The following is a 25,582-nucleotide window of genomic DNA, read 5'->3' as shown; positions in this document are numbered from 1 at the left end:
ACCCTTTAACACTAATGTTAGGGAACAAGACTAATACCGATATCACAAAATAAATAATATTTTATTAGGGTAGCAGTGGCATTATTGAGTATTTTCTTTTGATGATGGATAGGGAGAGAGATAGGCAGGTAGATGAGGTGAGATGACTCAAATGGCTTTCAGCTTAATTTTGTTGATTACTGACAAATGAGGAAGAGAGTCTTGTTCCTTAGAAGCCCAGCTCAGGAGCTGCATAATTCTCTGCCCATCCAAAGGCAGCAAACCTTGGTCGTCCAGTCCCATTTTCAAGTGTCTCCAGGACCCAGGGCCACTGCACAGTAACACTTCTCTCTCTCCCTCAGTGCAGGCTGGTTCTGATATTTTCCAGTTAACTTTGGATCATCTGCCCCCAGTCTAAAAGCCGGCACGAGAAGGGGGTTGGATGTTCCAGAACTTCGTGATGGTGTGCTCAAATCTGGGCTCTTACCTCACCAGCTGTGTGAGTGGGGTCAAGTCCTCGACCTCTCTGAACCTCAGATATCTGATCTGCCCCAAGGGAAAACACTGCTTGCCTTCTAGGGTGGTGGTGTTGGAGAGTTAGGGAGTGGAGCTTCCAGGTCTGCCTGTCTTTACTTCTGAGGGCCTGAAATGAGGGGTGTGGATTGGACTGTTTCCATAGGGCCCATCTCCTTGGTCTCTGGTCCTGTGAGCCAAGCACCAATCACTGGAGAGACTGAAAGAATGCCCCCTACAGATCAATTGTGAGAATCACGAAAAATTCCAGAGAAGTTGCTACAAAGTTATGAACAAAGGTTAAGATTTCATTACCAAAGGCCCTTGTTTTTTAAGACATAAACTTAAAAATCCAAGCCCCCTCTTCTTATATCCTGCTCCTCTATTAAGAGGTGATTACGCCCAGTTCTCTTCTCCCTTGAGTCACAAAGTTGTGGTATTGTACAAATCTGCTGCAGTATTTGGGTGGGGAAACACTGTAACTCCTGAGGGCATCCAGGCCCATATGCAAATATCCTTAATAAACATTTAAGAAAATCAGAAAGCATCTATTAAGTTATCTGTTGTCTCCAGACTGAAAGGAAACAAATCCCTGCCCTCAAGGAATTTACGATCTGTCTAGGGATAACAATATGTACTTAAGTAAAGCTCTCCAGAGTAAATACAAGGTGATTCTGGTAGGGGAAAGGGATGAGAAAAGGCCTCCTGTAGATCCTGAGCTGAGAGCTTTGAAGGAAACCAGATCCTCAGAGGTAGAGGCAAGGCAGGAGGACCTTCCAAGCATGAGAAAGAGTATGTGCAAAGGCACAATCGTGGTGAGGCCAAGGAGGCCGGTGGCTGGACTAGAATATGGGCACAGGGAGCACTCTGTAGTTACGCTTTGTGCCAAGCACTATCCTAGGCACTGAGAATAAAAAGACAAAAAAAAATCCTGTTGTCAGAGAGGCTGCATTCTTTCAGAAGAGATGACATATATACATATATATGTATATATACACATACACACATACACATATATGTATATGCAAAATTAAAATATGCAGAATAAATAGAAAATAGATACAGGGTAGTTGGGGAGGGAAAGTACTAGCCTTTGGTGGAGTGGGGAGAGGTGTTAAAGAAAAGGTTCATCTTGTGCTTGAAGGAACTGAGGGATTCTTAGAGACAGCAGCATGAAAAAATGTATAGAGATAGGAAATGAAATGTTATGTGTGAGAAGCAGATAGAATGGAGTTTGGCTTTAACATGGAATGCAAGAAGGGTAAAAAAGAAAATAAGCCTTTACTAAGCACCTGGCTTATGTGCCAGGCACTGTGCTAAGCACTTTACAAATATCCTCTCATTTGGTCCTCATAACAACCCTGAGAGGCAGGTGTTTTTATTATCCCCATTTTACAGTTAAGGAAACTGAGGCAGATGGAGATTAAGTGACTTGCCAAGGATCACACAGTAAGTGTCTGAAGCCAGATTTGAACTATCTGACTCCAGGGCCAGCAGCCTATCTGCGGTACCACCTTGCTGCTTCTAGGGGAGGAATGTTTAATGGGACTGAAAAAAATCAGTTGGAGCCAAGTTCTGAAGAGCTTTAAAAACCCAACAGAGGAGTTTCTATTATGACCTTTAGCTGTTGTTGTTTTTTAATAGAATGGTCATCTCATGATCATTTCCCGTCATTATAGAGGTGTTCAAGAGAGTCACAGATTACTAGCAGGTACTCTTTGGGCCTGGGTAGAACTACTAGGTTTAGCAGATGCCAAAGAGTTCATAGACTTGTTTTTAATTTTTTACTTTTTTCCTTCAACTAACAAGCATCAAATCTCTTTTCATACTTCCAACTTAAAGCAAAACTAAACCCAGCAACAAATAAACATAATCAAAAACATTTTTCACTTGTCAGGTCCAGAAATACACACCGTCCTCTGTAGACAAAGTCTGTCCTTTCTCCATCAGGAGGCAGTTAGCATAGCACCCACTTTTTTGAGGTCAACTACTCTACCTTTCTCAACTGACAGATAAGGTGAACTAATGTGGACCAAAGTCACCCAGCTAATTAGTGGCAAAACAGGGATTAGAGTCAGTGTCTTATCTTGTAATCTAGTATTTTCATATTGAGTTGCTATTGACTTTTCAAACATGATTCCCTTCAAAAAAAATGTGAGAGCACTGAATGTCTGCAAGCTTAGAAGTGCGAAAAATCAGAGGAAAGGTTTCACAGGCTTCACCTGTGTTGTAGTTAATTAACTGGCAAAGTCCTACAATCATTATAAAATGAGAAATTAATAAGCAGAAATGAAATTGGTATATCTTTGACATTATTTGGGAGTCTCCAAGAAAATGGAGACTTCAATGTAGTTATTTATACAAGGGCAAACATGCTAACCTTTTCTTAAAACAAGTAGAAAAATAGTAGTTGTATTTACACAGCACTTTACAGTAACAGCACTTCCACATTCATTATCTTATTTAATCCTCACAACAGCCTATGAGGTAATTATGATCTCTGTTTTACAGAGAGAGAAACAGATTTAAGAAAAACTGCTCAAATCCACATGGTTGGTTGTCCTTTGTTCTCAAAGAGGACCAAAATGACATCATTATATCAGAGTCAAGTTACAGTGTGTCCAACTGGGGCTGATCAGACCAATATATGCTGTACCACAGATCGGGCACGGATAGTCCTTGTGAACATTTGAAGTGGATTCTCTAAATCCGGGCATTTTGAGTTTCTTTTGAGCTACTTCAGTTCTGCTTTGCTCATATCCAAATACACATAGCTAAGAAGTGTTGGAATGAGAACTCAAACCTAGTTCTTCAGACTTCAGCCCCAGAGAGTGTTCCATCATATCACCCCAGAAATTAGTTACAGTGCTCCTGATTCCAGTTTTTAAGTTTTGGGTTAATTCATAAAACATTGTTTCCATGTTGAAGATGCTGAGGATACAAAGTCAAGATGAACAGCTGTCTGCCTTCCATAAGTTTATATTCTACTAAGGGATGCTATCTGTAAATAGAGAAGTGAATATAGTTTGAGTTGAGAAAAGGTACTAGCTTGAAGAAAGCAAAGGATTCTAAGAGATGGAGGTGAGGAGGGAGGGTATTCTAGGCATGGAGAAGTCTGTACAAAAGCACAGCGATGGGAGGCGGGGGAACAACAGTAGTCCACTTTGGTCTTTGGTCAGTGAAACAGCATTTATTAAGCACCTGCTCTGTGCCAGGCACTGTGCTAAGTGCTGGGCATACATGAAACTGCTTCTACTCCCCAGGAGTCTATAGGGAAATGAGAAGTACATATATCATTATAGACAGAATAAATACAAGGTTCTTAGGGAGGAGGAGGCACTAGCAGTTGGAAGGATCAGAAAGACTTCATGTTGAAGAGGTGCTTGAGCTGGGCCTTGGAGGAAGAAAGAGACTGAGGGAGTGGCAGAGAGAGGGTGTGCCAGTCACCGAGAAGAGGTAGTGCCAGGGCAGGAAGGCAGGGGAGGGAATGTTGTGTGAGCAACAGAGAAGATTCCTATTTGGCCGGATTGCTAAGTGGAAGAGAGAGGGGGATATATAATGAGGCTGAGAGAAAGGTAGGTTGCAACCAGGTTGTGGAGGGCTTGGCTTTAAAAGCTAAACAGAAGAGTTTATAATTGATTGTAACAACAATATTGAGGAGATAAGTAGCCTGAATCTGCACTTAAGGAAAATCATTGTCTGCTAGGGAATTGGGGGGTGGGGGGGCAAAGAAGGGAGAAAACTTGCAACAAACCAAATGGTGAACTAAAGTGCTACTCTATAAATAAAAAAGTTGGATATGAGAAATGTTGTGGAAGTAGAAACAGCAACATTCAACAACTATTTGGTTATGTGGGATGAGTGACAGCTTGAGTTAGCACATTGAGCCAGCTAGTACTAGCTAGCCACTTATTAAATTGTCATTTTGAGTATTTACACCTTGAAAACTGAAAAATGCTACAGATCAGGGCTTGGTTTATTGTTTTGTGAAGGGAAGGAGAATAAGCATTTAGATAGTGCCTACTATGTATCAGAGAAGGTGCTACGCACTTCACAAAACATTATTTCATTTAATCCTCATAGCAATCCAGTGTGGTAAATCCTGTTATTATCCTTATTTAACAATTGGTGAAACGGAGGCAAACAGGTTAAGTGACTTGCCTGGGGTCACATATCTATATATGTCTGAGTTTGGATTTGAACTCAGATCTGACTCCAGGCCTAGCTCTCTATTCACTTCATACCCTAGCTAACTCTGGTTTATTGTCAAGGATGATGCCAAGATCAGAAGCCTGAGAGACTGGAAGAATGGTGATTCTTTTGCTTAAAAATAATGTGAAATGTCTGAAAAGGTTGGCTAGATCCACACTGTGACAAGCTTTAAACATCACACTTTTACCCATATGGCGGTAGGTTAGCCACTGAAGCTTCTTGAACAGGGGAGTGACACATTCAGATCTCTGCTTTAGGAAGATTCTATCAAGAGATAGATTGGAGAGGAGAAAGTGGAAACATGGAGCCCAGTTAGGCTACTCTAGACAAGGAGTAATGAGGGCTTGAACGGAGATAGTGGCTGGGTGAAGAGAGAGAAGTTGTGGAGGGAATGAATGATGGCTGTGAGAGGGTCCTGGGTAACTAGGAAATCGTGAGCTCAGGTGTTTGGAAGTAGCACTCAGCAGAAATAGGGACGTTTGGCTGAGGATTGCAGATAGCATGAGTTCTGTTTTAGACATTTTGGGTTGGAAGTGTCTAACATATATCCAAGTGTAGATGTCCATCTTAGACAACTGGTGATATGGAACCCAATCTTAGCAGAAAGGTGAGGCTAGATATATTGATTTGGTAGTTGTCTACGTGGAGAGGATAATGGAACCAGTGATAACTAGTAGCAACTACCTAGGGCAGTGGATAGAGTATTGGACTTGAAATCAGGAAGATCTCAGTTTGCATCCTGCCTCAGACACTTACTTAGTTGTGTGACTGGGTAAATTACTCAGTTTTCTCACCTATAAAATGGGTGTATAATAACATCTAACTCGCAGGGTTACTGTGAAGTTCAAATGAAATAAAATGTAGAGTGCTTTTTAAACATTAAAGTACTGTATAAATGCTATTATTATTATTATTATGTCTAAATGTCTAATTGATTTATTAAAGAAATATTAAATAGGAATAGATATCTGTTATTCAAAATACACATTTTTCTGTTCTTCTCCCCCTTGCAATTTAGTCTAGTGGGGGGACAGAAAACTCTAAAAAGAACTTATCACCTGCCTTTGGCTTTTTGAGAGGGAGAGAGAGGAGGAAAGACAGACCTTCTAGCTTCTAAGAGAGAGCTGCTAAGTTGGTTCCAGCTTCAGCAATGGAGCAGGGGAAGCACTATCATGTCTGTCACCTTACCTGATCATCAGAGATGTGTGCTATTAGCCTTTTCCTCATTCTACATTTGTAGAAACAGAGGCTCAGAGTGATTAGGTGACCTGCCCGATGCCTAGGAACCAGCCGAGGAACAAGTAGGAAAGAGAGCCCACGTTGGCTATGAGAACTCAACTTTCCCCAGTTCTATTCATGAGGAGCCTCCCTTTCCCAGTAGCAAGGGTGGTGGTTGTATATAGCCCACATGCTGGTCTGACAAACCTAGGCTAGAATATATTGTTATTATTCTTATACTTTCACTACTCCAGCTAATTTCCCAATACTTATCAATTATAGTTACCCTGTGTACTTGAGATTAATCAATTACACAAATATTTATTGATTATGTGGAAATTTATTGGACATCATTCTATTAAACAAGTTCTCCTGGAGCCAAAATGCCAACAAAATTACTCCTGTGTAGAAGACACTATTGATAATTTGGCCTCGGCACACGTACAATTCATGTGCTTTCTGCTTGGCCATGAGCTCTTATAATTTCCCTTGTATATCAAGTACTTATATCTCTGTTCTCTAAAGACAGAACTCAGACGATACAACTGAGATAACTAGTTCTTGGCAGAATCTGAAACCGCACTTATCCTTATATGTTCCATTCCATGGCATGGCTTTGGGAGCAGCACAGTCACTGACCCTGAACTGGTGCTGACCCTATGAGCCTTCCTCCTCACCACCCTCCAGACACAGTAGAGAGAACCAGGCCCTAACACTAGAGGCCTTGTCTGATCTCTGTTCTTCCTCCTAGCCTCTCTGCTCACACTCCTCCTGTTCATTCTTAGTATATGCTCTACTTGTACAGTCTGGTGTGTTCCAGGATATACTGGTCCCTTTCCGCTATCTGGCTACCCTGAGTTCTCTGGCCAGAAGTGACAGTGGATCAGCCTTGATTGGATTGAGCTGTACCCTATTAAACCTCCATTAGAATGTCTTGGGAATCCTCCAATGTGCTATACTAGGTATCATCTGAATCCTCTTCCTCCTACCTACTCCACAGGCCTCTACTTTCCCTACAATTCAGATGGGAAACTATGACACATTGATCTCTACAGAAAAATCCTCTGTAATAAGCACATGTGACCTATTCTTTAAGGCTCCCTATTTATTGCCTTTCGAATAAAATAGAAGCTTCTCTGTTGGACATTTAAAGGCATTCACAATCTGAGGCTGGCTCACCTTTCTCAGCTTATTACGCATCATTCCCCATTTCACTCTATATTGCAGCTAAATTGACTGACTTTTGATAATCCTTTTATACAAGATTTTGTCTTTCATGCCCATGCTTCTGAACAGTCAGTCTTCCATGCCTAGACCACATTCCCTTCTCATCTCTACTATTAGAATTCCTTTCTCCCTTCAAAGTTCAGTTCAAGGGCCATCTCTTTTATGAGGTCTTTCCTGATTCTCCCATAGTTCCCCCCATGAAAGTTCTTTGTTTTGCTTTTTATGCGTGTTATAGTTAATTATTCTGTTCACGTATTGTTTCCCTACAATGGTTTATAACCTTCTTAAAGGGGACTGTTTTTTGTCTTTGTATCCTGAATATTAATACAAGGTTTAGCACATACTAGGTGCTTAATAAATATTTGTTGATTGATTTCTGTTTACTAAGCTTCTACCCTATCTATGCCCAACAGTCTGGCCTTGAAACTAAGCAGACCTGGATTTGGTCATCTCTGACACCTACTCTTTCTGTGACCCCAGGCAAGTGACTTATCATCTCTGTGTTCTAGGAAACTCTTTATGACTAGAAGGTGCAAAGCCAGGGCCAGTCTGCACTAGTAGAGGTAGTTCCTTAATGGGAGCTCCCTATGCTGATGCAATCACAGACTAGGACTGATAAAAAAAAAAAATTGTGTGTAGTAACATACCTGAACACTTTGTCTTTTAAAAAGCGCTACAGGGGCAGCTAGGTGTCAAAGTGAATAGAGTTCTGGCCTTGGAGTCAGGAGGACCTGAGTTCAAATGTGGCCTCAAACACTTGACGCTTACTAGCTGTGTGACCCTGGGCAAGTCACTTAACCCCAATTGCCTCACCAAAAAGCAAATTTAAAAAAAAAAAAGCGCTTCAGAATGACTCTGTGATGTATTTCATGCAAATATTGTTAGGCTCAGAGAGATTATGTTGCTAATTAGAGGTCACACTGAATTCCTTCATCATCTTATTCAACTCATTTATTTTCTAGATAAGAGCACTGAAACCCAGAAAGACTAAGTGACTACTCCAGGTCCTCTTGCTAATTAGCATCACAGTGGAATTCCAAATCCCAATCTCAACACCCTCCACTGTGTTTTCTGTTACCTTACGCTGCCTCCCTTCCACTGGGCTCCTCTGAAAGCAACTTTAGTGCATGATAATGTCATATAAACTACATGCAAAATATTTTAGAAAGGTATCTTTCTAAAAGTTCAAAGTGGGCAAGGCTGGCTGTAATTGTACTAAAATAAAGTTTAAATAAGCATTTTTAAATGCCATAATACAGCCAAAAAATGAACAATTACTGTATTTTACAAATCTTATTTTAGAGAATTCTTTCCAAGAAAATGATATCATAGTACTTATTTTAGTACTTTAGTACTTTCTATCCCCATTCAATTTTTTCCAGAGGTCTAGCATATATAACTCTTCTAAAATTCTATTCACTTCCTTAACTTTTTTCTTGTTTATATTATGGTTAGCTTTATCTAGTTCTGAGAGAGGAAAGTTGAGGTTTCCCACTACTATAGTTTTACTATTTCCCTTTGTAACTCATTTAACTTCTTTAGAAATTTGGATGCTATACCATTTGGTGTATATATGTTTAGTATTGATATTACTTCATTGTCCATGGTACCTTTTTAGCAAAATGATGTTTCTTTACTTGTCTATTTTAATTAGATCTGTTTTTGCTTTTGCTTTGTCTGAGATCATGATTGCTACCCCTTGCTCTTTACTTCAGCTGAAGCATAATATATTCTACTCCTGCCTTTCACCTTTACTTTGTGTGTCTCTCTGCTTCAGATGTGTTTCTAGTAAGCAACATAGTATGGGATTCTGGTTTTTAATCCACTCTGCTATCTGCTTCTGTATTATAAGTGAGTTCATCCCATTCACATTTACAGTTATGATTACTATGTATTTCCTCTATCCTATTTTCCCCCTGTTTATACTTTTCTCTCACTCTCCTTTCACCCTGTTCCTCCTCACTAGTGTTTTGCTTTTGATCACTGCCTACTCAGTCTGCCCTCCCTTCTAATGTCACCTTCTCTTGTCCCCCTCCCCTCCTATTTCCCTAAGGGGTAAAATAGATTTCTATAGCCAACTAAGCATGTGTGTTGTTCCCTCTTTGAGCCGAATCCGATGAGAGTAAAGTTCAAGTAATACTAACCCCCACCCTTCTTTTCCACCACCGTAATAGATTTTTTGCACCTCTTCAGGTGATATGATTTACCCCCATTCTGCCTCTCCCTTCCCTCTTCTCCTAGCACAATCCATTTTCTCACCCCTTAATTTTTTTATGTTATTCCATCAAAGTCGACTTATATCCATACCCTCTATCTATGTATATTCCTTCTAACTGCCCTAATAGAGATATAATTCCTTTTTTTTGGCTTTTTGGTTAGGTAATTGGGGTTAAGTGACTTGCCCAGGGTCACACAGCTAATAAATGTCAAGTGTCTGAGGCTGGATTTGAATTCAGGTTCACCTGACTCCAAGGAGCTCTATCCACTGCACCACCTACCTGCCCTTTAGAGATATAGTTCTTAAACTGTTACAAGTATCATCTTCCCATGTATTCCCATGTGTTGTTTTTTCTTTCCTGTTTACCTTTTTATGCTTCTCTTGAGTCTTGTACTTGAAAATTAAATTTTTGTTCAGCTCTGATCTTTTTGTCAGGAATGTTTAAAAGTCCCCTATTTCATTGAATTTCCATTTTTTCCCTGAAAGATTATCCTCAGTTTTGCTGAGTGGTTGGTCCTTGGTTGTAATCCAAGCTCCTTTGCTTTCCAGAATATTATATTCCAAGCTCTCTGATTCTTTAATGTAGAAGTTGCTAAATCCTATGTAATCCTGACTGACTCCTTGATATTTGAATTGTTTCTTTCTGGATGCTCACAGTATTTTCTCCTTGACCTGAGAATTCTGGAATTTGGCCGTAATATTCCTTAGAATTTTCATTTGGGGATCACTTTCAGGAGGTAATTAGTGGATTCTTTCAATGATTATTTTCTCTTCTTGTTCTAGAGCATATCAGGGCAGTTTTCCTTGATAATTTCTTGAAAGATGCTATTGAGGCTCTTTTTTTTGATCATAGCTTTCAAGTAGTCCAATAATTCTTAAATTATTTCTCCCGGATCTATTTTCCAGATCAGTTGTTTTTCCAAAATTTTGTTTGATTGATTCTTGATATCTCATAGAGTCATTAGCTTCTACTTGCCCAATTCTGATTTTTAAGGAATCATTTTTCTTCAGCTAGCTTTTTTTTTTAACCTCCTTTTCCACTTGGATAATTCTGCTTTTTAAGGATTTGTTTTCTTCAGTGGATTTTTGTATATTTCTACCAATTGTTCCTAATAAAGCAACCTTCTTCAGACCTATACAGTCCTCCAGACTTCCATCACAGTTTTGGGGGAATGGGCCCACCTTCTGCCAGAGGCAAGAACTCAGGGTGGTAAGAAAATAAACAACTCTGCCCTGCAGTGAGCAGCTGCCTCCCCGGGGCCTGTAACAGGTTTTTGGACTCACAGTGCTACTTGAGAGGGGGATCCTCCCACAAAGTGAGTGAGGCAAGTGACTCTGTAGTTCAAATGATTTACATGGTCCTCGAGATGCTTTAGTGCCAATTGCATCAAGCCTCAAAACATTGCAGTTTGCTGAGGTCCATAATCACTAAGAAAATTCAGCCTAACCACAGAGGAAAGAGCAAATAAAAAAGAGCAAAAAAAAAAGAAAAAGAATAACTAGAATATATATTGTTGTTCTTCAGTCATTTCAATCATGTCTAACTCTTTGTGAGCCCATTTGGGATTTTCCTGGCAAAGGTATTGCAGTGGTTTGCCATTTCCTTCTGCAGCTCATTTTAAAAATGAGGAAACTGAGGCAGACAGGGTTAAGTGACTTGCCCAGGGTCACACAGCAGGTAAGTGTCTGAAGTCAGATTTCAACCCAGGAAGAGTAGTCTTCCTTACTCCAGGCCCAGCACTCTATCCACTGTGCCACCTAGTTGCCCCAGCTAGCATTTATATAGCACTTTAAAGTTTGTAAATCACTTTCCATATCTTATTTCATTAGATACTCACGGTCTCTTAGTATCCCCATTTTACAAATGAAGAAACTGAAGCAGGCAAGGTTAAATAACTTTCCCAGAGTCACACAGCTAATAAGTAAGGCAGGATTTGAATGAAGGTCTTCCTGACCTCCAAGTCCAGCTCTCTGTACACTGCACCACCTAGCAACACATCATGGCCACATTAGGACAAGAAGGAAGAAATCAATTGTTTAGTATCCACTATCTCCATATACTGTGCTAAGTGTTTTACAAATATTATCTCATTTGATCCTCACAACAAACCTAGGAAGCAGGTAGTATTATGATTCCCATTCTACAGTTGAGGAAACTCCATTGCACCACTAGTTGGATGGACTACCCATGGAGCTTGACCATTATTTGTACATATATCTTGGACAGGTAGATGTCCAGAATTGGGGAGCCGGGGCTAGAATTGGAGAGGAAGAGGTCAAGTTGGATTGTCTTTGGAGAATTACAGTTATTTTATTGGCTCTATGCTTCCTGAGATACAAGACCTATTTTTTAATGACACAGCCTTTGAAGAATTGAAGCTGACGTCTTACAAAGTGCAGTGAGGAGACTCATGGTGGGCATGAGTAACACATTACAAATGAGAAATTACCCAGAAGAAGCATTATAAAGGATGTCATCAAAGAAATGTGTATTAGTAGAAAGAAGACAGACCAGTCATATAGTGAGAGTGAGGAAGAAACAGTGGGAAATCCACACAATGTGAAGAGAACAGGAAGAAAGCCCCCAGAATACTGGGTGGGACCTTTTTGGTAGATATATAGGAAGATATGAACATGAGTCACATTAAATGGGTACATATGCGTGGGTTGAGATCTCTAAGTGTCATTGGGTCACAGTCTACCTTGTTGGGAGGTATTATTATTAATGCCAATGTGATTGCAAACCCATGGGATTATTGCCCTAAAGAAAAATTTTCCAACAATTAGAGCTACCCAGAATTGAAATGGGCTGCCTCAGAACATAGTGGATTTCCCCTGGCTAGAGACCACTTAGGGTATGTTTAGATGGGATTCTAGTTCAGATATGGATTATACTAAAGGGTCTCTGATATTTTTTCCAGTTCTGAGATTCTGTGCTTCTGAATTTCCATATCAATGAAATTATGCATCCATCAAAGCGATAATACTCAAAAGAACCCTGAGGTTCTTAAAAGTAGAACATTCTCTCCCTAGGAAAGAAATGAAATACAGCACTCCCTCCTTTTGACAGGGTGTTACAATTTTCTTTGAAAATAAGGAAAAAAGAGATTTCAAATAAGTTTGTACTTTGAAACTTTCTATACAAATTAAAACACTTGTGATAACAAATTCTCAACCTTTTCTCCCCATCCTGCCCCCTCCCTTTTTTTTTCTTCATCTAGAAGACTGTATTAGTAAGTTGTAAATATTTGCATCTCAAGGCGTTGGTAGGAATCAAAATCACCCTTTTACCTCCTCTGGCTCTTTCCATTAAGTGACCATAATGTAGACTAAATGCAGAAAATTTAAAGTTTTTTGTTTCCTTTTTTAATTTAAAAAGTGTATGAGTAGGACATTTTTTATCATTTAAAAATAGACAGGGGCAGCTAGGTGGCGCAGTAGATAGAGCACCAGCCCTGAAGTCAGGAGGACCTGAGTTCAAATCCGGCCTCAGACCAAACACTTGACACTTACTAGATGTGTGACCCTGGGCAAGTCACTTAACCCCAATTGCCTAAAAACAACAAAAAAAATGAAAACAAAAAAAATTAGATTTTTTCTTAAGAGTTCCTAAGCTTTTTTCTTTCTCATCCCCCTACCCCATGGGTCAGGTTGCCCTTATCCCTTTAACCCCAAACCATGCAAAATGGCATATACCTTATACCCCTCCATCTATCCAAGCAAAGTTCTAAATATCTATGTAGTTTTTATCATTTAATTTTATATTTTTCCAACACTTACTGCAGAGGAGCCAAACATTTTCTTATGGTATTAAAGCAAATAGTCGCCATACTTTTCAGTAGAAGGCTGTGTCAGACAAAGAGCACTGCTCTGGTAGCCTGGGAATCTTGGTTCCACCTGGGCTTCTGCTGTGACTCAGTGTGTGACAAGGTACTCTTCTCCTGGGCCTGATTCCTGCTCTGTGTGTGTTGTGTGTGTATATGCATGCATGTGTATCTGAGTGTGCATGTATTTCTCAATGTGTGTCTGTATATCTATGTTTATGTCTATACGTGTGTGTGTATGTGTGTGTGTCTGTATGTCTGTGTCCATGTCTATACGTGTGTGTGTGTGTCTGTGTCTGTTTTGGGGGAACTGTTGTAATCTGATCTCTGAAGTTGTTTTCTGCTCTACCACTCTGTAATTCTCCATGTAAGTGGCTCTGTAGTAATGCAGTTGATTTTCTGACTTCATTTTTGAAGGGGATTTGGGATTTGTAAGGGACTCTGTTTCTTTAAATAAATTAGGTTAATGAACTGTTCAGATAAAGATGCATTGTGGGGAGCGTTCTTCTTGTTGTGTTCCAAAACAATCGAAGAGCTAGTCAAAGCCTCCCCGAGGTAGCCCAGAAAGGTGGCTGTCTGGGGGGTGTCTATGCAGAGGTAGGAGGGCAGGTGAGGAGCAGAGGCTTGCCAGAGAGAGCTTCTTCTCCAGAAGATATTAGTTGCATTATTAGACAAACTGCTCCAGCAGCTGGCAAAGAAGCAGGAACCCGGCATGCAGCTCTGCTTCCTTGGTTACAGGGGACAGCGCACTTGACCTCAGTGGAGCAGGGTCACCCAAAGGGCATTTTTAAACAATCTTCTCTCATTTCTGGGACTGGAATCGGCCTTTATGGAGCCTGTATCCAAATGCCTTTGAATTTACTAAAAAACAAACAAAACAAAACAAAACAAAACAAAACAAAAAAACAAATAAAACTCATTACTTTCTTTTGATTGGATTGGATTGGTCTAAGAGATTGTTGAAGAAAAATGTAAATAGAGCTGCAGGAAGGATTTAACACTGTGAGTATTGGAGTTTTATAGTGTATAGCTTTATAGATGTTCCTGGAAGCAAACAATACAGGGGTTATTGGGCAGCTTGTCTTTCTTTTTTGAGGTAGAATGGGGTTTGCTGCTTTCTTCTTAAGGGAACCGTATTGTAAAGCAGAATTTTCAGTAAGCACACATTTCAAAGAAATATTTATTATGTTTTAAATGATATAGCCTTAAGATTTATTAGGAACCCCATTTTTCTTACTGCCTTACCAAGTTATTTCTAATTAAAACTTTAGAGTATGTACCTGCCTATGTGTTTGTATTAATTGAGCCTTACCTTAGGGATGAAAGTTTTGTTTTTTTAAATCTCCTATTAACCTTTAGTACACCCCATTTCAACAGATATAAGTGAACATTGAATGGTTTCTTTTTGAATTAAATAACGTTTGCTCTTAAAGAAACAGCACCCATCTCATTGTTTTTCATATTAATACTGGCCCCTATCTGAATGTTCCTTGGTGGCTATACCCCTAAATTCTCTGCAGGCAAGTTTGCTGAATTTTTTTCCTCAACCCAGAGCATTGTCTGAAAAATGTCTCCTCTCCCAGAGAAAAAGAAAAGCGAATCACATCTAATACCACTGAGCCTGAAATTAAATAAATAAATAAATAAATAAACAAATGCAAGCCTGTGCTTCTTTGGCATTTGTGTGTTATTTTTCCCATTCATATTAGAAATAGTCTTACTTGAAACAAATTAAAAACACAACAAATTGATTTTATACCTTATAATCCTTTGCGTGGGGGTGACATGCAGTTTCCTGTCTCCTCTAAGATGTAAGTTGTGACTTGGAAAAATTAACCCTTCTTCTACTGACCTTTCTCTAGAACTGCATTTTAGTTCACCTACCTCAGCAGGAGGATAGTATAGTATAGGAAGATATAGTCTATGACATTTTAGCTTCTGCACATGTTCCCTACCTGAAACACTTGACCCCACTTAGGCATTTAAATCATTCTTTCAGTCTGGGTATATCATAGAGAACATAAGCCTGTTGCAGGGGGAAGGGTGGATAGTGTTGAAAGTTTTTGGCTTACACGTAGACTGGTATAATGATCCGTTCTGCCACAAAGTCTGAGTATCACTATCCTGTTATGAACCCATCCACTGTCCTGGAAAACAAAAAGGCATTGTTACAGGTAAAGCACATAATAAATTATCTCTTTGGGGACCAACATGGTTTTAATAGTCAAGATTGTATAGGCCTGATGTGATGGGCTTTCCCCCTCTATGTCCATCTATTAGGGAAATAGATATATAGATATAAATGTGTATAGTACATCAATCTTTTTGAAAAATGAAAATGCAATAATTTTTGTTCCATGCAACAAAACATTTTTTCCCCAGTGGAAAAAAAATGATAATAGGTATAACTTTTCTATTATTAGCACTAAGAATTATAAATTATAAACTTGACATTTACAAGGTTCTTTCCTCACAATAACCCTGTGAGGTAGGTAGTGCTAATGTTATTATTATTCCCATTTTACAAATGAGGAAACTAAGAAAGTAATTGACTTCCCCAAGGATAACCATAGAGTAAGTGACAACACCCAAACTTTCAACCAAGTCTCCAGATTCCAGGCCTTTTCCACTGTTTTCACTTAGGCTTTTTCCATTACACACTATGCCAGAGTATACCCTGACTTTTAGTAAATGGATTTTCTTGGACGAAAGGGTTCTAAGAATTTTATTAAGCAAACTCTTTTATTAAATGCTTTAAGGATTAAATATTTGTATTTTATACAAACTATTGGACTGCATAACTTAAGTAAAATAATGAATAATTACATTTATAATAGCATTTTACAGCATTCAAACTCCTTTCATATCTCCTTATGATAATAGTGCAAGGTAAATAGAATGGGTGGCAAAATCCCCATTTTCGAGATAGGAGATCTGAAGCCCAGAAAAAGTAATTTGCCCAAAGTCACATAGCTACTAAGCATCAGAGCTGACTCCAGGTCCTCAGATTCCTACTCCAGTGTTCTTTCTACCATACCAAATTTTATAATTATGTGACTAATGCTGACCTTGCCAATATAGGATAAGCTGCCAATATGGTACGGTTTGAGGGACACTTAAGAAGACCTCTCTCCATAAATATCTTCCCTACCTTCTTTTACTAATGCTAGAAATTTTACATTGGAGTTTTATTCCTTTGAATTAAGGGTTTGTTCTCAAACTATGAATAGTAGTGGACAGTGTTGAACTAGAAGTCAGGAAGACCTGGGTTAAATCCCACCTCTGACACTGATTTTGTGACCCTGGGCAAGTGACTTAATTTCTCTAGGCCTCAATTTTTTCATTTGTAAAACTAAGGTGGTGGACTCAGAGACCTCTCAAATCCATCTCAGCTCTTATTTTTAATCTGGTAAACCCTTAGGAAGGGTAACACATATTGAGCAGGTATCAGTAATTTATAGTATAATAGGAGTTAGCTTATTTTAGAGGTAATCATGGAGTAAACATAGTGGTTGTTGTTAGTTATGTCTGACTCTTCATGACCCTACTTGGGATTTTCTTGGCAAAGATACTAGTGTGGTTTGCCATTTCCTTCTCCAGCTTATTTTACAGAGTGAGGAAACTGAGGCAAACAGGGTTAAGTGACTTGCCCAGGCTCACACAGCTAAGTAAATGTCTCAGGCCATATTTGAATTCAGATTTTCCTGACTTCAGGCCCAGCACTCTATCTACTGCACCACCTAGCTGCCCCAATTATATAGTGGTAGACAGCTAAAAGTAACTACAGATTCTCTAGTCTAACCCCTCCCCCCTCATTTTACATGGGACCCATCCTTTCCCACCTGACAGCCAGAAGTAGCTTTGGATAGGATGTGGGGGCAGAGAGCATAATGGTACTGGAGGGAGGGAGGGCATGTGCTGCAGAAGGGAGGACTTGGGAGTTACAGTAAAAAGATACACTAGGAGCAGTGAGCTGACCCTACAGGAGAAGTATCTTTTGAAAGTATTTTCTTATAGATATTTCATTGGTATGGAAAATTCCCCATATAGACCCTCCCCACCAATACAGATCAGCAACTTTTTTTTATAACTTTTAGAGCTTAGGATCTTGCCTGGGGGACTAAGAGGTAAAGGGACTTGCTGTGGTCACCAGTGAGGATATTAAGAGGCAGCACTTGACCACATATATTCTAGCCCCTTCTCCATATGTCCACGTGTGTATATCATTGCAAAAATGTCCCCTTTGCTACTAATCTATTTCAGTAAGTTATCTCCCCACAAAAGTCTACTTTCCCAGCCTTGAATTGACTTCTCTTCCAAAGTTTAGTGGACTAACTTCACATGAACCATATGGAGAGCACACTTTTCAGCCAGCCTCTAAGACTGAAAGAGAGTTTTCAAGTATTGTTCTTGCTTACCTTATTCCAAGGCATTTAGAAGCATTGTGCTATAGTCGAAAGTATGCTGATAAAGAATCAGAAACTGTGGATTAGATTCTCAGCTCTGCCTTATATTTTCTTATGGCTTTGATCAAGACACTTAACTAGTTGACCTTAGCCTCAATTTCTTCCCCTGTAAAAATAAAGGGGTTGGACTAGAGAATCTATAAAATCCTTTCATCCTAAACTCACTGCTTTCCAAAGACCTCCATGAAATATCCTATAATGTAGCTTTGACCCATCTCAGTATTTAATATCCACCAATCTTTAATACAGTTCTATCAACCTAGAAACAACATAGCAAATTAAGACAACTTCACCAATCTTATTGGAACTATTAAGGAGCTGTCCATAGTGATTCAGCATTTAGCCCACAATGCCTGGTAGATGTGTTTTAAAAGATATCACATTGAATAATCACATTTTAGAGCTCAAGACTGTATGATACTATAGAAAGTTGACTGGATTTAGAGTCAGAGGAATGAATTTATAGCCAGCTCCACTAATTAGTTAGCACCTCGTGTGATCCTGGGAAAATCACTGAACTTCTCTGGGCCTCAGTTTCCTCAACTATAAGATGGGGAAGTTGATTAGACGACCTCGAAGGTCCCTTCCAGCTCCTAAATCTGTGGATCATGATTCTAGGCCAGTTTCACTACTTGAAAAGGATTGGACAGGTAGAATCATTTGCCTGAGATCACGCAGTCACTGAGTGGTTGAGTTGTTATTGAACCCTGGCCTTCTGACCTCGCCCAGTTGTTTCCTCACCACACCACCCTTCATCCCTAAGGTGACTGTTGATCATGTCAAATTAGCAGCCTTTTCGGCTTAGAGACCTGAAAATGTATTCAGTTCCAAGGAAAATAGCAAATATTAAATAACCTAATTTAATTTTTTTAGTCCTGTCAGGGGTAATTTTTCAAAATTGGATTATAGGATTATAGATTTATTATCAGAAGAGACCTTAGAAACCCAGTGGCCCAAAGAAAAGCTAATATGGTTTACCTGTCATTCAATTTGCTTAAGTTTAAAAGGCATTTATTGAGTGTTTACTATATGCCAGGCATTGTGCTAGTTGGCAATGATACAAAGTCAAAAGTGAAGTATCCCCTACTTCTAGAAGTCTGCATTTATTTGGGAGGAGGCAGGGACACAATAGGTACATGCATTAGATATGCAGATATACAGAATAAATACAAAATAGTCCCAGGGGTTTGGGCTGTGAAGGGAAGGGGTGCAGAATACCAACAACCACAGGGATTGGTAAAGGCCTCTTAAAAGAGGCACCACCTATACTTTGAAGGAAGCTAAGAATCTTCTGAGGCAGAGGTGAGGGGGGAGGGCTTTCCACGCCCAGTGAGGAGAGGACAAAGGCATAGAGATGGGAAATAGAACCACATGTACAGGGAAAAATAAGTCGGCCTGAAATGTGGAGTGTGAGGAGTAATGAGCAGTCTGCAAATGGAAGCCAGAGCCACTGAAGGGATTCAATTGATGGGGGTTGTCTTCTTTCTTAAAGACAACATAGGAATCCACTGAGGCTTTCTGAGCAGGGGAGTGATGGTGTCAGACCTATGCTTTAGGAATATTACTTTGGCAGGTGTTTGGAGGATGGATTGAAGGACAGAGAGACTTGAGGCCAAGGCACTTAGCAGGAGGTTATTGTAATAGTCCAGGTTACATGGCTGTGTGAGACAAGGGCATGGATGAGGGAGATGTCGAGGTAGAATTCTGCGCTCAAGTGCCAGGGGGTAAGAATGGTAATGAGAGAGAGTGAAAAGTCTGTGATAACTTCAAGGGAGACACCTGGCAGACTGGCAGGATGGTGGGCAGAAAGAGGGAAAGCTGGAAGAAGAAGAGGTTTGGGGAGAAATATGTGTGTAACAGGCCAGTTTTAGACATTTTACAACTTTGATAATACAAACAGCTTCCTAGTGTGGCTGTAGCTTATCTTTCCATACTTTTTTCATGGTACATCCCCTCACAAAGGCTGCATTCTAGCCAGACTGACCCACTTGTTGTTCCCATCTCCTCCTTCCTTGCTTTTGAAGAGACAGACCTCTATGTCAAGAATGCCCTCCCACCTTACCCCACTATTTGAAATCTCTAGCTGCATTCAAGGCATCTCCCAAATGCTACTTTCTATACAGTCTTTGTTGATCCCCATGATTTTTAGCCAATGTGGATACAAACTGTACCCTAGGGGTTAAGAAGAATATTAAGGGTTACTTTTCTAGTACCTTGTGAAGCCCCTTCTGAGAAGATTGGGGCTCATTCTGTAGCTCATCCTGTAGCTTGAGAACATCCTAAAGTTCTTTTCCCCTTATCTTGAAATACCATAAAACTTCTCCTTAACCTATACCAAAAAAATTGCTTTTGTCTCCCTTATCCTGTGTTCCCCCATCCCTAATCTTTAACCTATGTCCCCCTGCCCTTATCCTTAATCTCTAACCAACTATAAAACTCTAAAAACCTTCCTGTCCTTAATCTTTAACCATCATAAGACCCTAAAAATCTATAGGCTGTATAACTTTCTGTCTATGTAAGCCTAGTCCTCCCCAAAATATTAGTACCTTTTCCTCAGCCCCATAGCTACAGTAAAAGGTCCATGTGTGCTTTCACATAACAAAGCTCCCATTGGCTACTGAGAATGTCTAAGTGAATTCTTTCACACCCGAACCACGCTCCTGAATCTGACTTCAACATTAGCACTCACCCACCCTGAGATTCCCCCCATAATTTTCTATTTACTTTGTATATTATATTTAATAAACTGTGTTCATGTGGTACACAACAGAATTGTAAGCAAGCAGCATAGGATTGGGCACACTCATTACTAAGTGCTTATTGAATTGAATTGAATTGAATTGAATTGAATTGAAATATCTTTAGGAAAATCTTGATTCTATCCCCATCTAAGCAGCTACTCAGGCATCATAGTGGGCACTTGGTAAATACTGCTTGATTGATTTACAAGTCTGACTGTGTAAAGATGACAGTTTAAACCAGAAATTTTGCACATAATTCAGAATCATCTTGGCCTTTTATATGAGTGAAAAAGTACTGACTGATTTGCAAAGTAGTAATAGCTTCATTCAAAAATCATACGTTTTAAATAGAGGTTATTAGGTGCTCTGTCAGAGTAACCATTCATATTTTATTGGTTATTAGAAATAAAGCTAGCAAAAATTTAAATTAAATGTAACTCATTTTTCTGAAAATTAATCTGTGAGGTTTAATTGTGTGAATCAATTGTTCATGAGCCATATATAGAAAGATATTCAGGATTATTGTATTATTAATTTTTATTTTAATGTGATTTTACTCTCAAAAATAATTGTCATATGGAGCAAATTAAACAAATATTAATTAAAAATAATAGTGGACATTTATATGGTATTTTAAAGTGCAGAGCCTTTAAATAGCTTATCTCATTTAATCCCCATAACAACCCCATTGTTATTGATAGTACGAGAATTATTAGCCCCATTTTGCAGATGGGGAAACTGAAACTCAGAGCCCATGGATAGGGATAAGATGTGAACTTTGACCTCTTCTGACTCCAAGACAAACACTCTGTCCACTATTCTCCCCATTCCAATCCATCCTCATGTTTGCTAAAGTGGTTTTCCTAAAGCATAAATCTAATAATGTTACTCTCCTACTCAGTAAACTCCAGGAGCTCCCTGTTGCCTTTAGGACCAAATATAAATACAAGTTCTGTTTGGCTTCTAAGTCCTTTCTGAAGCTAGCTCCCGCTTACCTTCACAGTCATATTAAACATCATTCCCCTTCTGGTGCTGCCATCTAGTCAGATTGACCATATTCTGTCTCACATATTTTTTAGCTCCTTTTGCCTTGGCTGTACCTGGGGCCTGGAATGCACTCTCTCCTCCCTTCCGTAGCTTTGAATCCATTATTTCCTTCTGTCATCAACCCTAGTGCCTCCTTTTATAGAGAGCATTTCCTGGTCCTCCCAACTATTATTCCTCACCCCACTCTACCCCCCCAAAAAAAAACCCACCAGTTACTTCATATTTATTTTGTACATACTTACATATATACATGTTGTCTTCATGATAAAATGTAAGCTCCTAGCTTTTAGAACCCATTGCATTTTTGGCTTTGTATCTTCAGTGCCCAAATAGTACCTGGCAGACTATGGATGCTTAATCATTTCTTGTAAAGTGATTGATTAATGTGTAAGGCACTGTATTGAGTTCTGTGGAAAATTGGAAGATTCGTGTGACATATAGTCCATGAACGGAAGAATTTATTGTCCAGTGCAGGGGGATGTGACATAAAACAACATAATGTGATGATGGACGTGAGAGAAATACAAAGTGTGTCGGAAGCCTAGAGGAAAGAGAAGACCCATCCAGCTTAAGGGATGCTGTCATGGTTACCAGCTAATCATTCACAGGGAAATTCATACCTTATCTGTAGAATGGTTTTTCACTAAGCCCCCAGACTTTTCTGTGATTGATTGCCACAACTAATCCACATGGGGCTGCTCTTGACTTATGTTCAAGCATCTATTTGGTATTTTAAATGTCAAATTCACTTTACCTTCCCATACAAAGCCATTAACATCCTTCATGTCAAATCAGCAACTTCTGATGAATGAGTATCATGCTGTCTCTATCTATCAAAGATTGGTGAGAAAATTAGGTAACCAGTTTTGAAAAATGATTTCTGTTACCTTTATTCTGATATTAGATGAAAATTGCTACGGTGGCAGTTGTCTGTTTCTCATTCCTAATATTTTAAAGCTATTCAATGAGTTGTTTTGAGATCATATTTTCTGGTAACATACTTATGTTCTGCTTCTGTGTCCTAAATCCTAACTAGTTTGAACTTCATAAAGATTTATCTTCAGCATAATCTTATGGGCTTCCAATATTTCCTACTATACATGGAATGAATATTTTTTCCAAAAGGGCCACCGTTTAAGAGGACAAGAGTGGAACCCTTCTAAATGTGTTATCCTTCTTGTTTGAGTCTCCTGTTTCACTGCTTCACACAAAGTGAAACCATTTCTTGGTTGTTAACAGGTACAGACTGTGCAGACATCACTTTCTGAATCTCCAGTAATGACCAGCCCCTCCCAGCGAATCCAGATAATCTCTACAGACTCTTCCGTTGCTTCACCACAACGCATTCAGGTAATTCACTTCCTTTTATAACCTGAGGCAATCTTCCCCTTTCTAGTGCCTCTCTGTGTATTAGCATCTTCTTTATAAGTAGCCCAAGGTTAAAGATTTGACTAGATTATTCCATTCTTAGTGATCAAGAACAGTACAGCCCCATGATTCAAAATATAAGGAGGAAGTCTTTTTTTTAATTTTTATTTAATTTTTACAAGCATTTGTTATCTTTTCCTTGCATACCACATCCCTCTTCCTTCCACCCCCCCCCCCCCCCCACTGAACAATCCTTTTAAAAGTGAGAGAAAGAAATCCTCCATTGCCCATGTCCAAAATTATGTGTCTCATTCTGCATTTTAAGTACATCTCCTTTCTGGTCAAAGTAAAGTAGCTCATTTTATCTCCAATCTTCAGGACTCAAGGTTTATCATTTCATTGATCAGAATTTTAAAGACTTTCAAAGTTGCTTTTCTCTATAATGTTTGTTTTCATTGTATAAATTGTTCTCCTAGTTCTGCCCAGTTCACTCCAAATCAGTTCATAGAGGTTTTCCCAGTTCCCTCTAAAACAGTCAATTTCATCATTTCTTATGGCACAACATTCAATTACAATGTAATAATTACATTAATAAAACATTTCTTTAGTCATTCTATAGTAGGTGGGTACTCCCTTGATTTCCTATTTCTTGTTACTACAAAAAGAGCTATGATAAACATTTTTGTACTTATGGGTCTTTTTCCTCTTTCTTTGATCTCTTTGGGGTATAGGCCCAGTAGCTGGTCAAAGAGTGTGAACAATTCAGTGACCTTTGGGGCTAGGTCAAAGAGTATGAACAATTTAGTGACCTTTGGGGCATAATTCCAAATTGTTTTCTGGAACAGCTGGACCACTTCACAGCTCTAGCAACAGTGCAGCAAGGTGCCCATTTTCCTGTGGCCTCTGACATTTATCATTTTCCTCTTTTGTCATCTTTACATGACTATAAGGTGGAACCTCAGAATTGCTTTTTTGCATTTCTCTAATTATTGATGATTTAGAGCATTCTACATATATACACATATATATATATATATATACACATAATATTTTATATTGCTGCTGATAGCTTGATTTCTTGATCTGAAAACTGCTCATGTCCTATGTCCATTTATCCATTGGAGAATGGCTATTATTCTTATAAATTTGAATCAGTTCCATATATATCTTAGATATCAAACTTTATTAGAGAAACTTGCCACAAAGATTATTTTCCTTTTACATGTTTCCAAGGAGTAAGTCTTATCAAAATTCTAATTGAAAGTAAAAATATTCTGTAATTTGGACTTTTCATAGTGAAATAGTTTTATCACTGAGATTACCTTCCTTTACTATGTTGATGTCAACTTGAAGAGGGGTCTCTAGTGCCATTGAATTATTTTTCTCCTGTAATATTCTGTATTTCTGTCAATAGCTTAGATATAGAGATAGAAAGTGTACTTACCAGATTTGTAGATGCCTCAAAGTTAGGAGGGATAGTTAATATATTGAAATACAGAATCAGTATTTAAAATGTTCTCATATCATCATGATCATCTGAAACCAACAAACCAGATAATACCCTGGATAAATGTGAAGTTCAGAAACACAGTCTGGGGAACACCTGGCTGGACCAAAATTCATGAAAAAAGACATAAGGGGTTTTCATTAACCGTAGACTTCACATGAACCAAAAGTATGGCTCATTTGCCAAGAAAGTTGATATAATCTTGGGCTAAATTAATAAAAATCTGGTGTCCAGATTAAGGAAATAGTAGTCCTATTGTATTCTTTGCTGGCTAGATTGCATCTGGAGTATCATGTTCATTTCTGGCCCACATTTCAAGAAGGACTTTGGCAAACTAGACTCTAACCAAAGGAGAATGACCAGGATATTAAAGAATCTCTAGAGCATTGTTTTGAAAGAACTGGATTTGTTCATCCCAGAGAAAATAAAGCTAAGGAGTCCAGGATGGCTGTCTTCACATCATAAAATCACCACCTTTCAGAACTAGGAGGGAACTCAGAGGCTGTCTGGCCTTGCCTACACCCATAAGTCCTCCCAAGGCTGGCAGAGAGAACACAGCAACTTAATATTGCTACAGTGAGCAGAACTGTACAAGGGGCATAGCTCTGCGGGAGGCAGGGTAGGGTCAGCTGCCATCAGTGCTTCTTAGACTAGTCTGGTGTTTAGCAGTCTATCCAATTAAGCTGTCCTTTTAGTGGTAATATACAGTAATAACATTTGAATGCCTATTAAACATTAATAAAACTTCACATGCTATAGATTTGTTTTGTCTTTTAAAAAAACACACAAAACAGTTTTTCCTGGTTGTTGGTACTTAATCTGGTTGCCTTTGATGAAGTTCCTTTTTTTGAATCCCAGTGATTTTGGGGGAAGGATGTGTCTGCCATGGGTTAGAGGCAAAAACTAGGGTTCTTGTCATAGGATAGGACCATAGTCATAGGCTGTCCAGGCTGGAAGGTGCTTTACTGGCTAGATAATCCAACACACAGTGATGTTAAGTGACTCATACAGAATGAGTTACAGAGCTGGGATTTGAACTCTGGTCTCCTGATTCTTAAGTCTAACATTCTTTTCATTTTGTCATACTATCTCAGTTTCATTCAGTCACTACGCATTTATTAAGTGCCTACTATATGCCAGGCACTATGCTCAGTATTAGAGATACAAAGAAAGACAAAAGCCAGTCACTTCTTAAGGAGTTCACAATCTAATGGGTCAATGATATGCAAACAACTATGTACAAACAAGCCATATAGAGAATA

General features: G+C 39.0%; 1 protein-coding gene across 2 annotated transcripts in view; it reads left to right on the top strand.

The window, feature by feature from the left end:
• Window positions 1-25,582, top strand: part of NR2C2 (nuclear receptor subfamily 2 group C member 2) — a 126,802-nt gene that overhangs the window by 64,339 nt on the left and 36,881 nt on the right. For both annotated transcript variants that reach the window (XM_027863895.1, XM_027863894.1), the window contains one exon: window positions 22,685-22,795. In XM_027863895.1, the coding sequence (XP_027719696.1) occupies window positions 22,724-22,795 (72 nt within the window). In that variant the 5' untranslated portion in view covers window positions 22,685-22,723. The remainder of the gene's footprint in view (window positions 1-22,684; window positions 22,796-25,582) is intronic.

Source organism: Vombatus ursinus, unplaced genomic scaffold (assembly GCF_900497805.2).
Source record: "Vombatus ursinus unplaced genomic scaffold, bare-nosed wombat genome assembly UNPS02014773.1, whole genome shotgun sequence".
NCBI classification, from domain to species: Eukaryota; Metazoa; Chordata; class Mammalia; order Diprotodontia; family Vombatidae; genus Vombatus; species Vombatus ursinus.
This window is presented reverse-complemented; position numbering and strand designations above follow the sequence as displayed.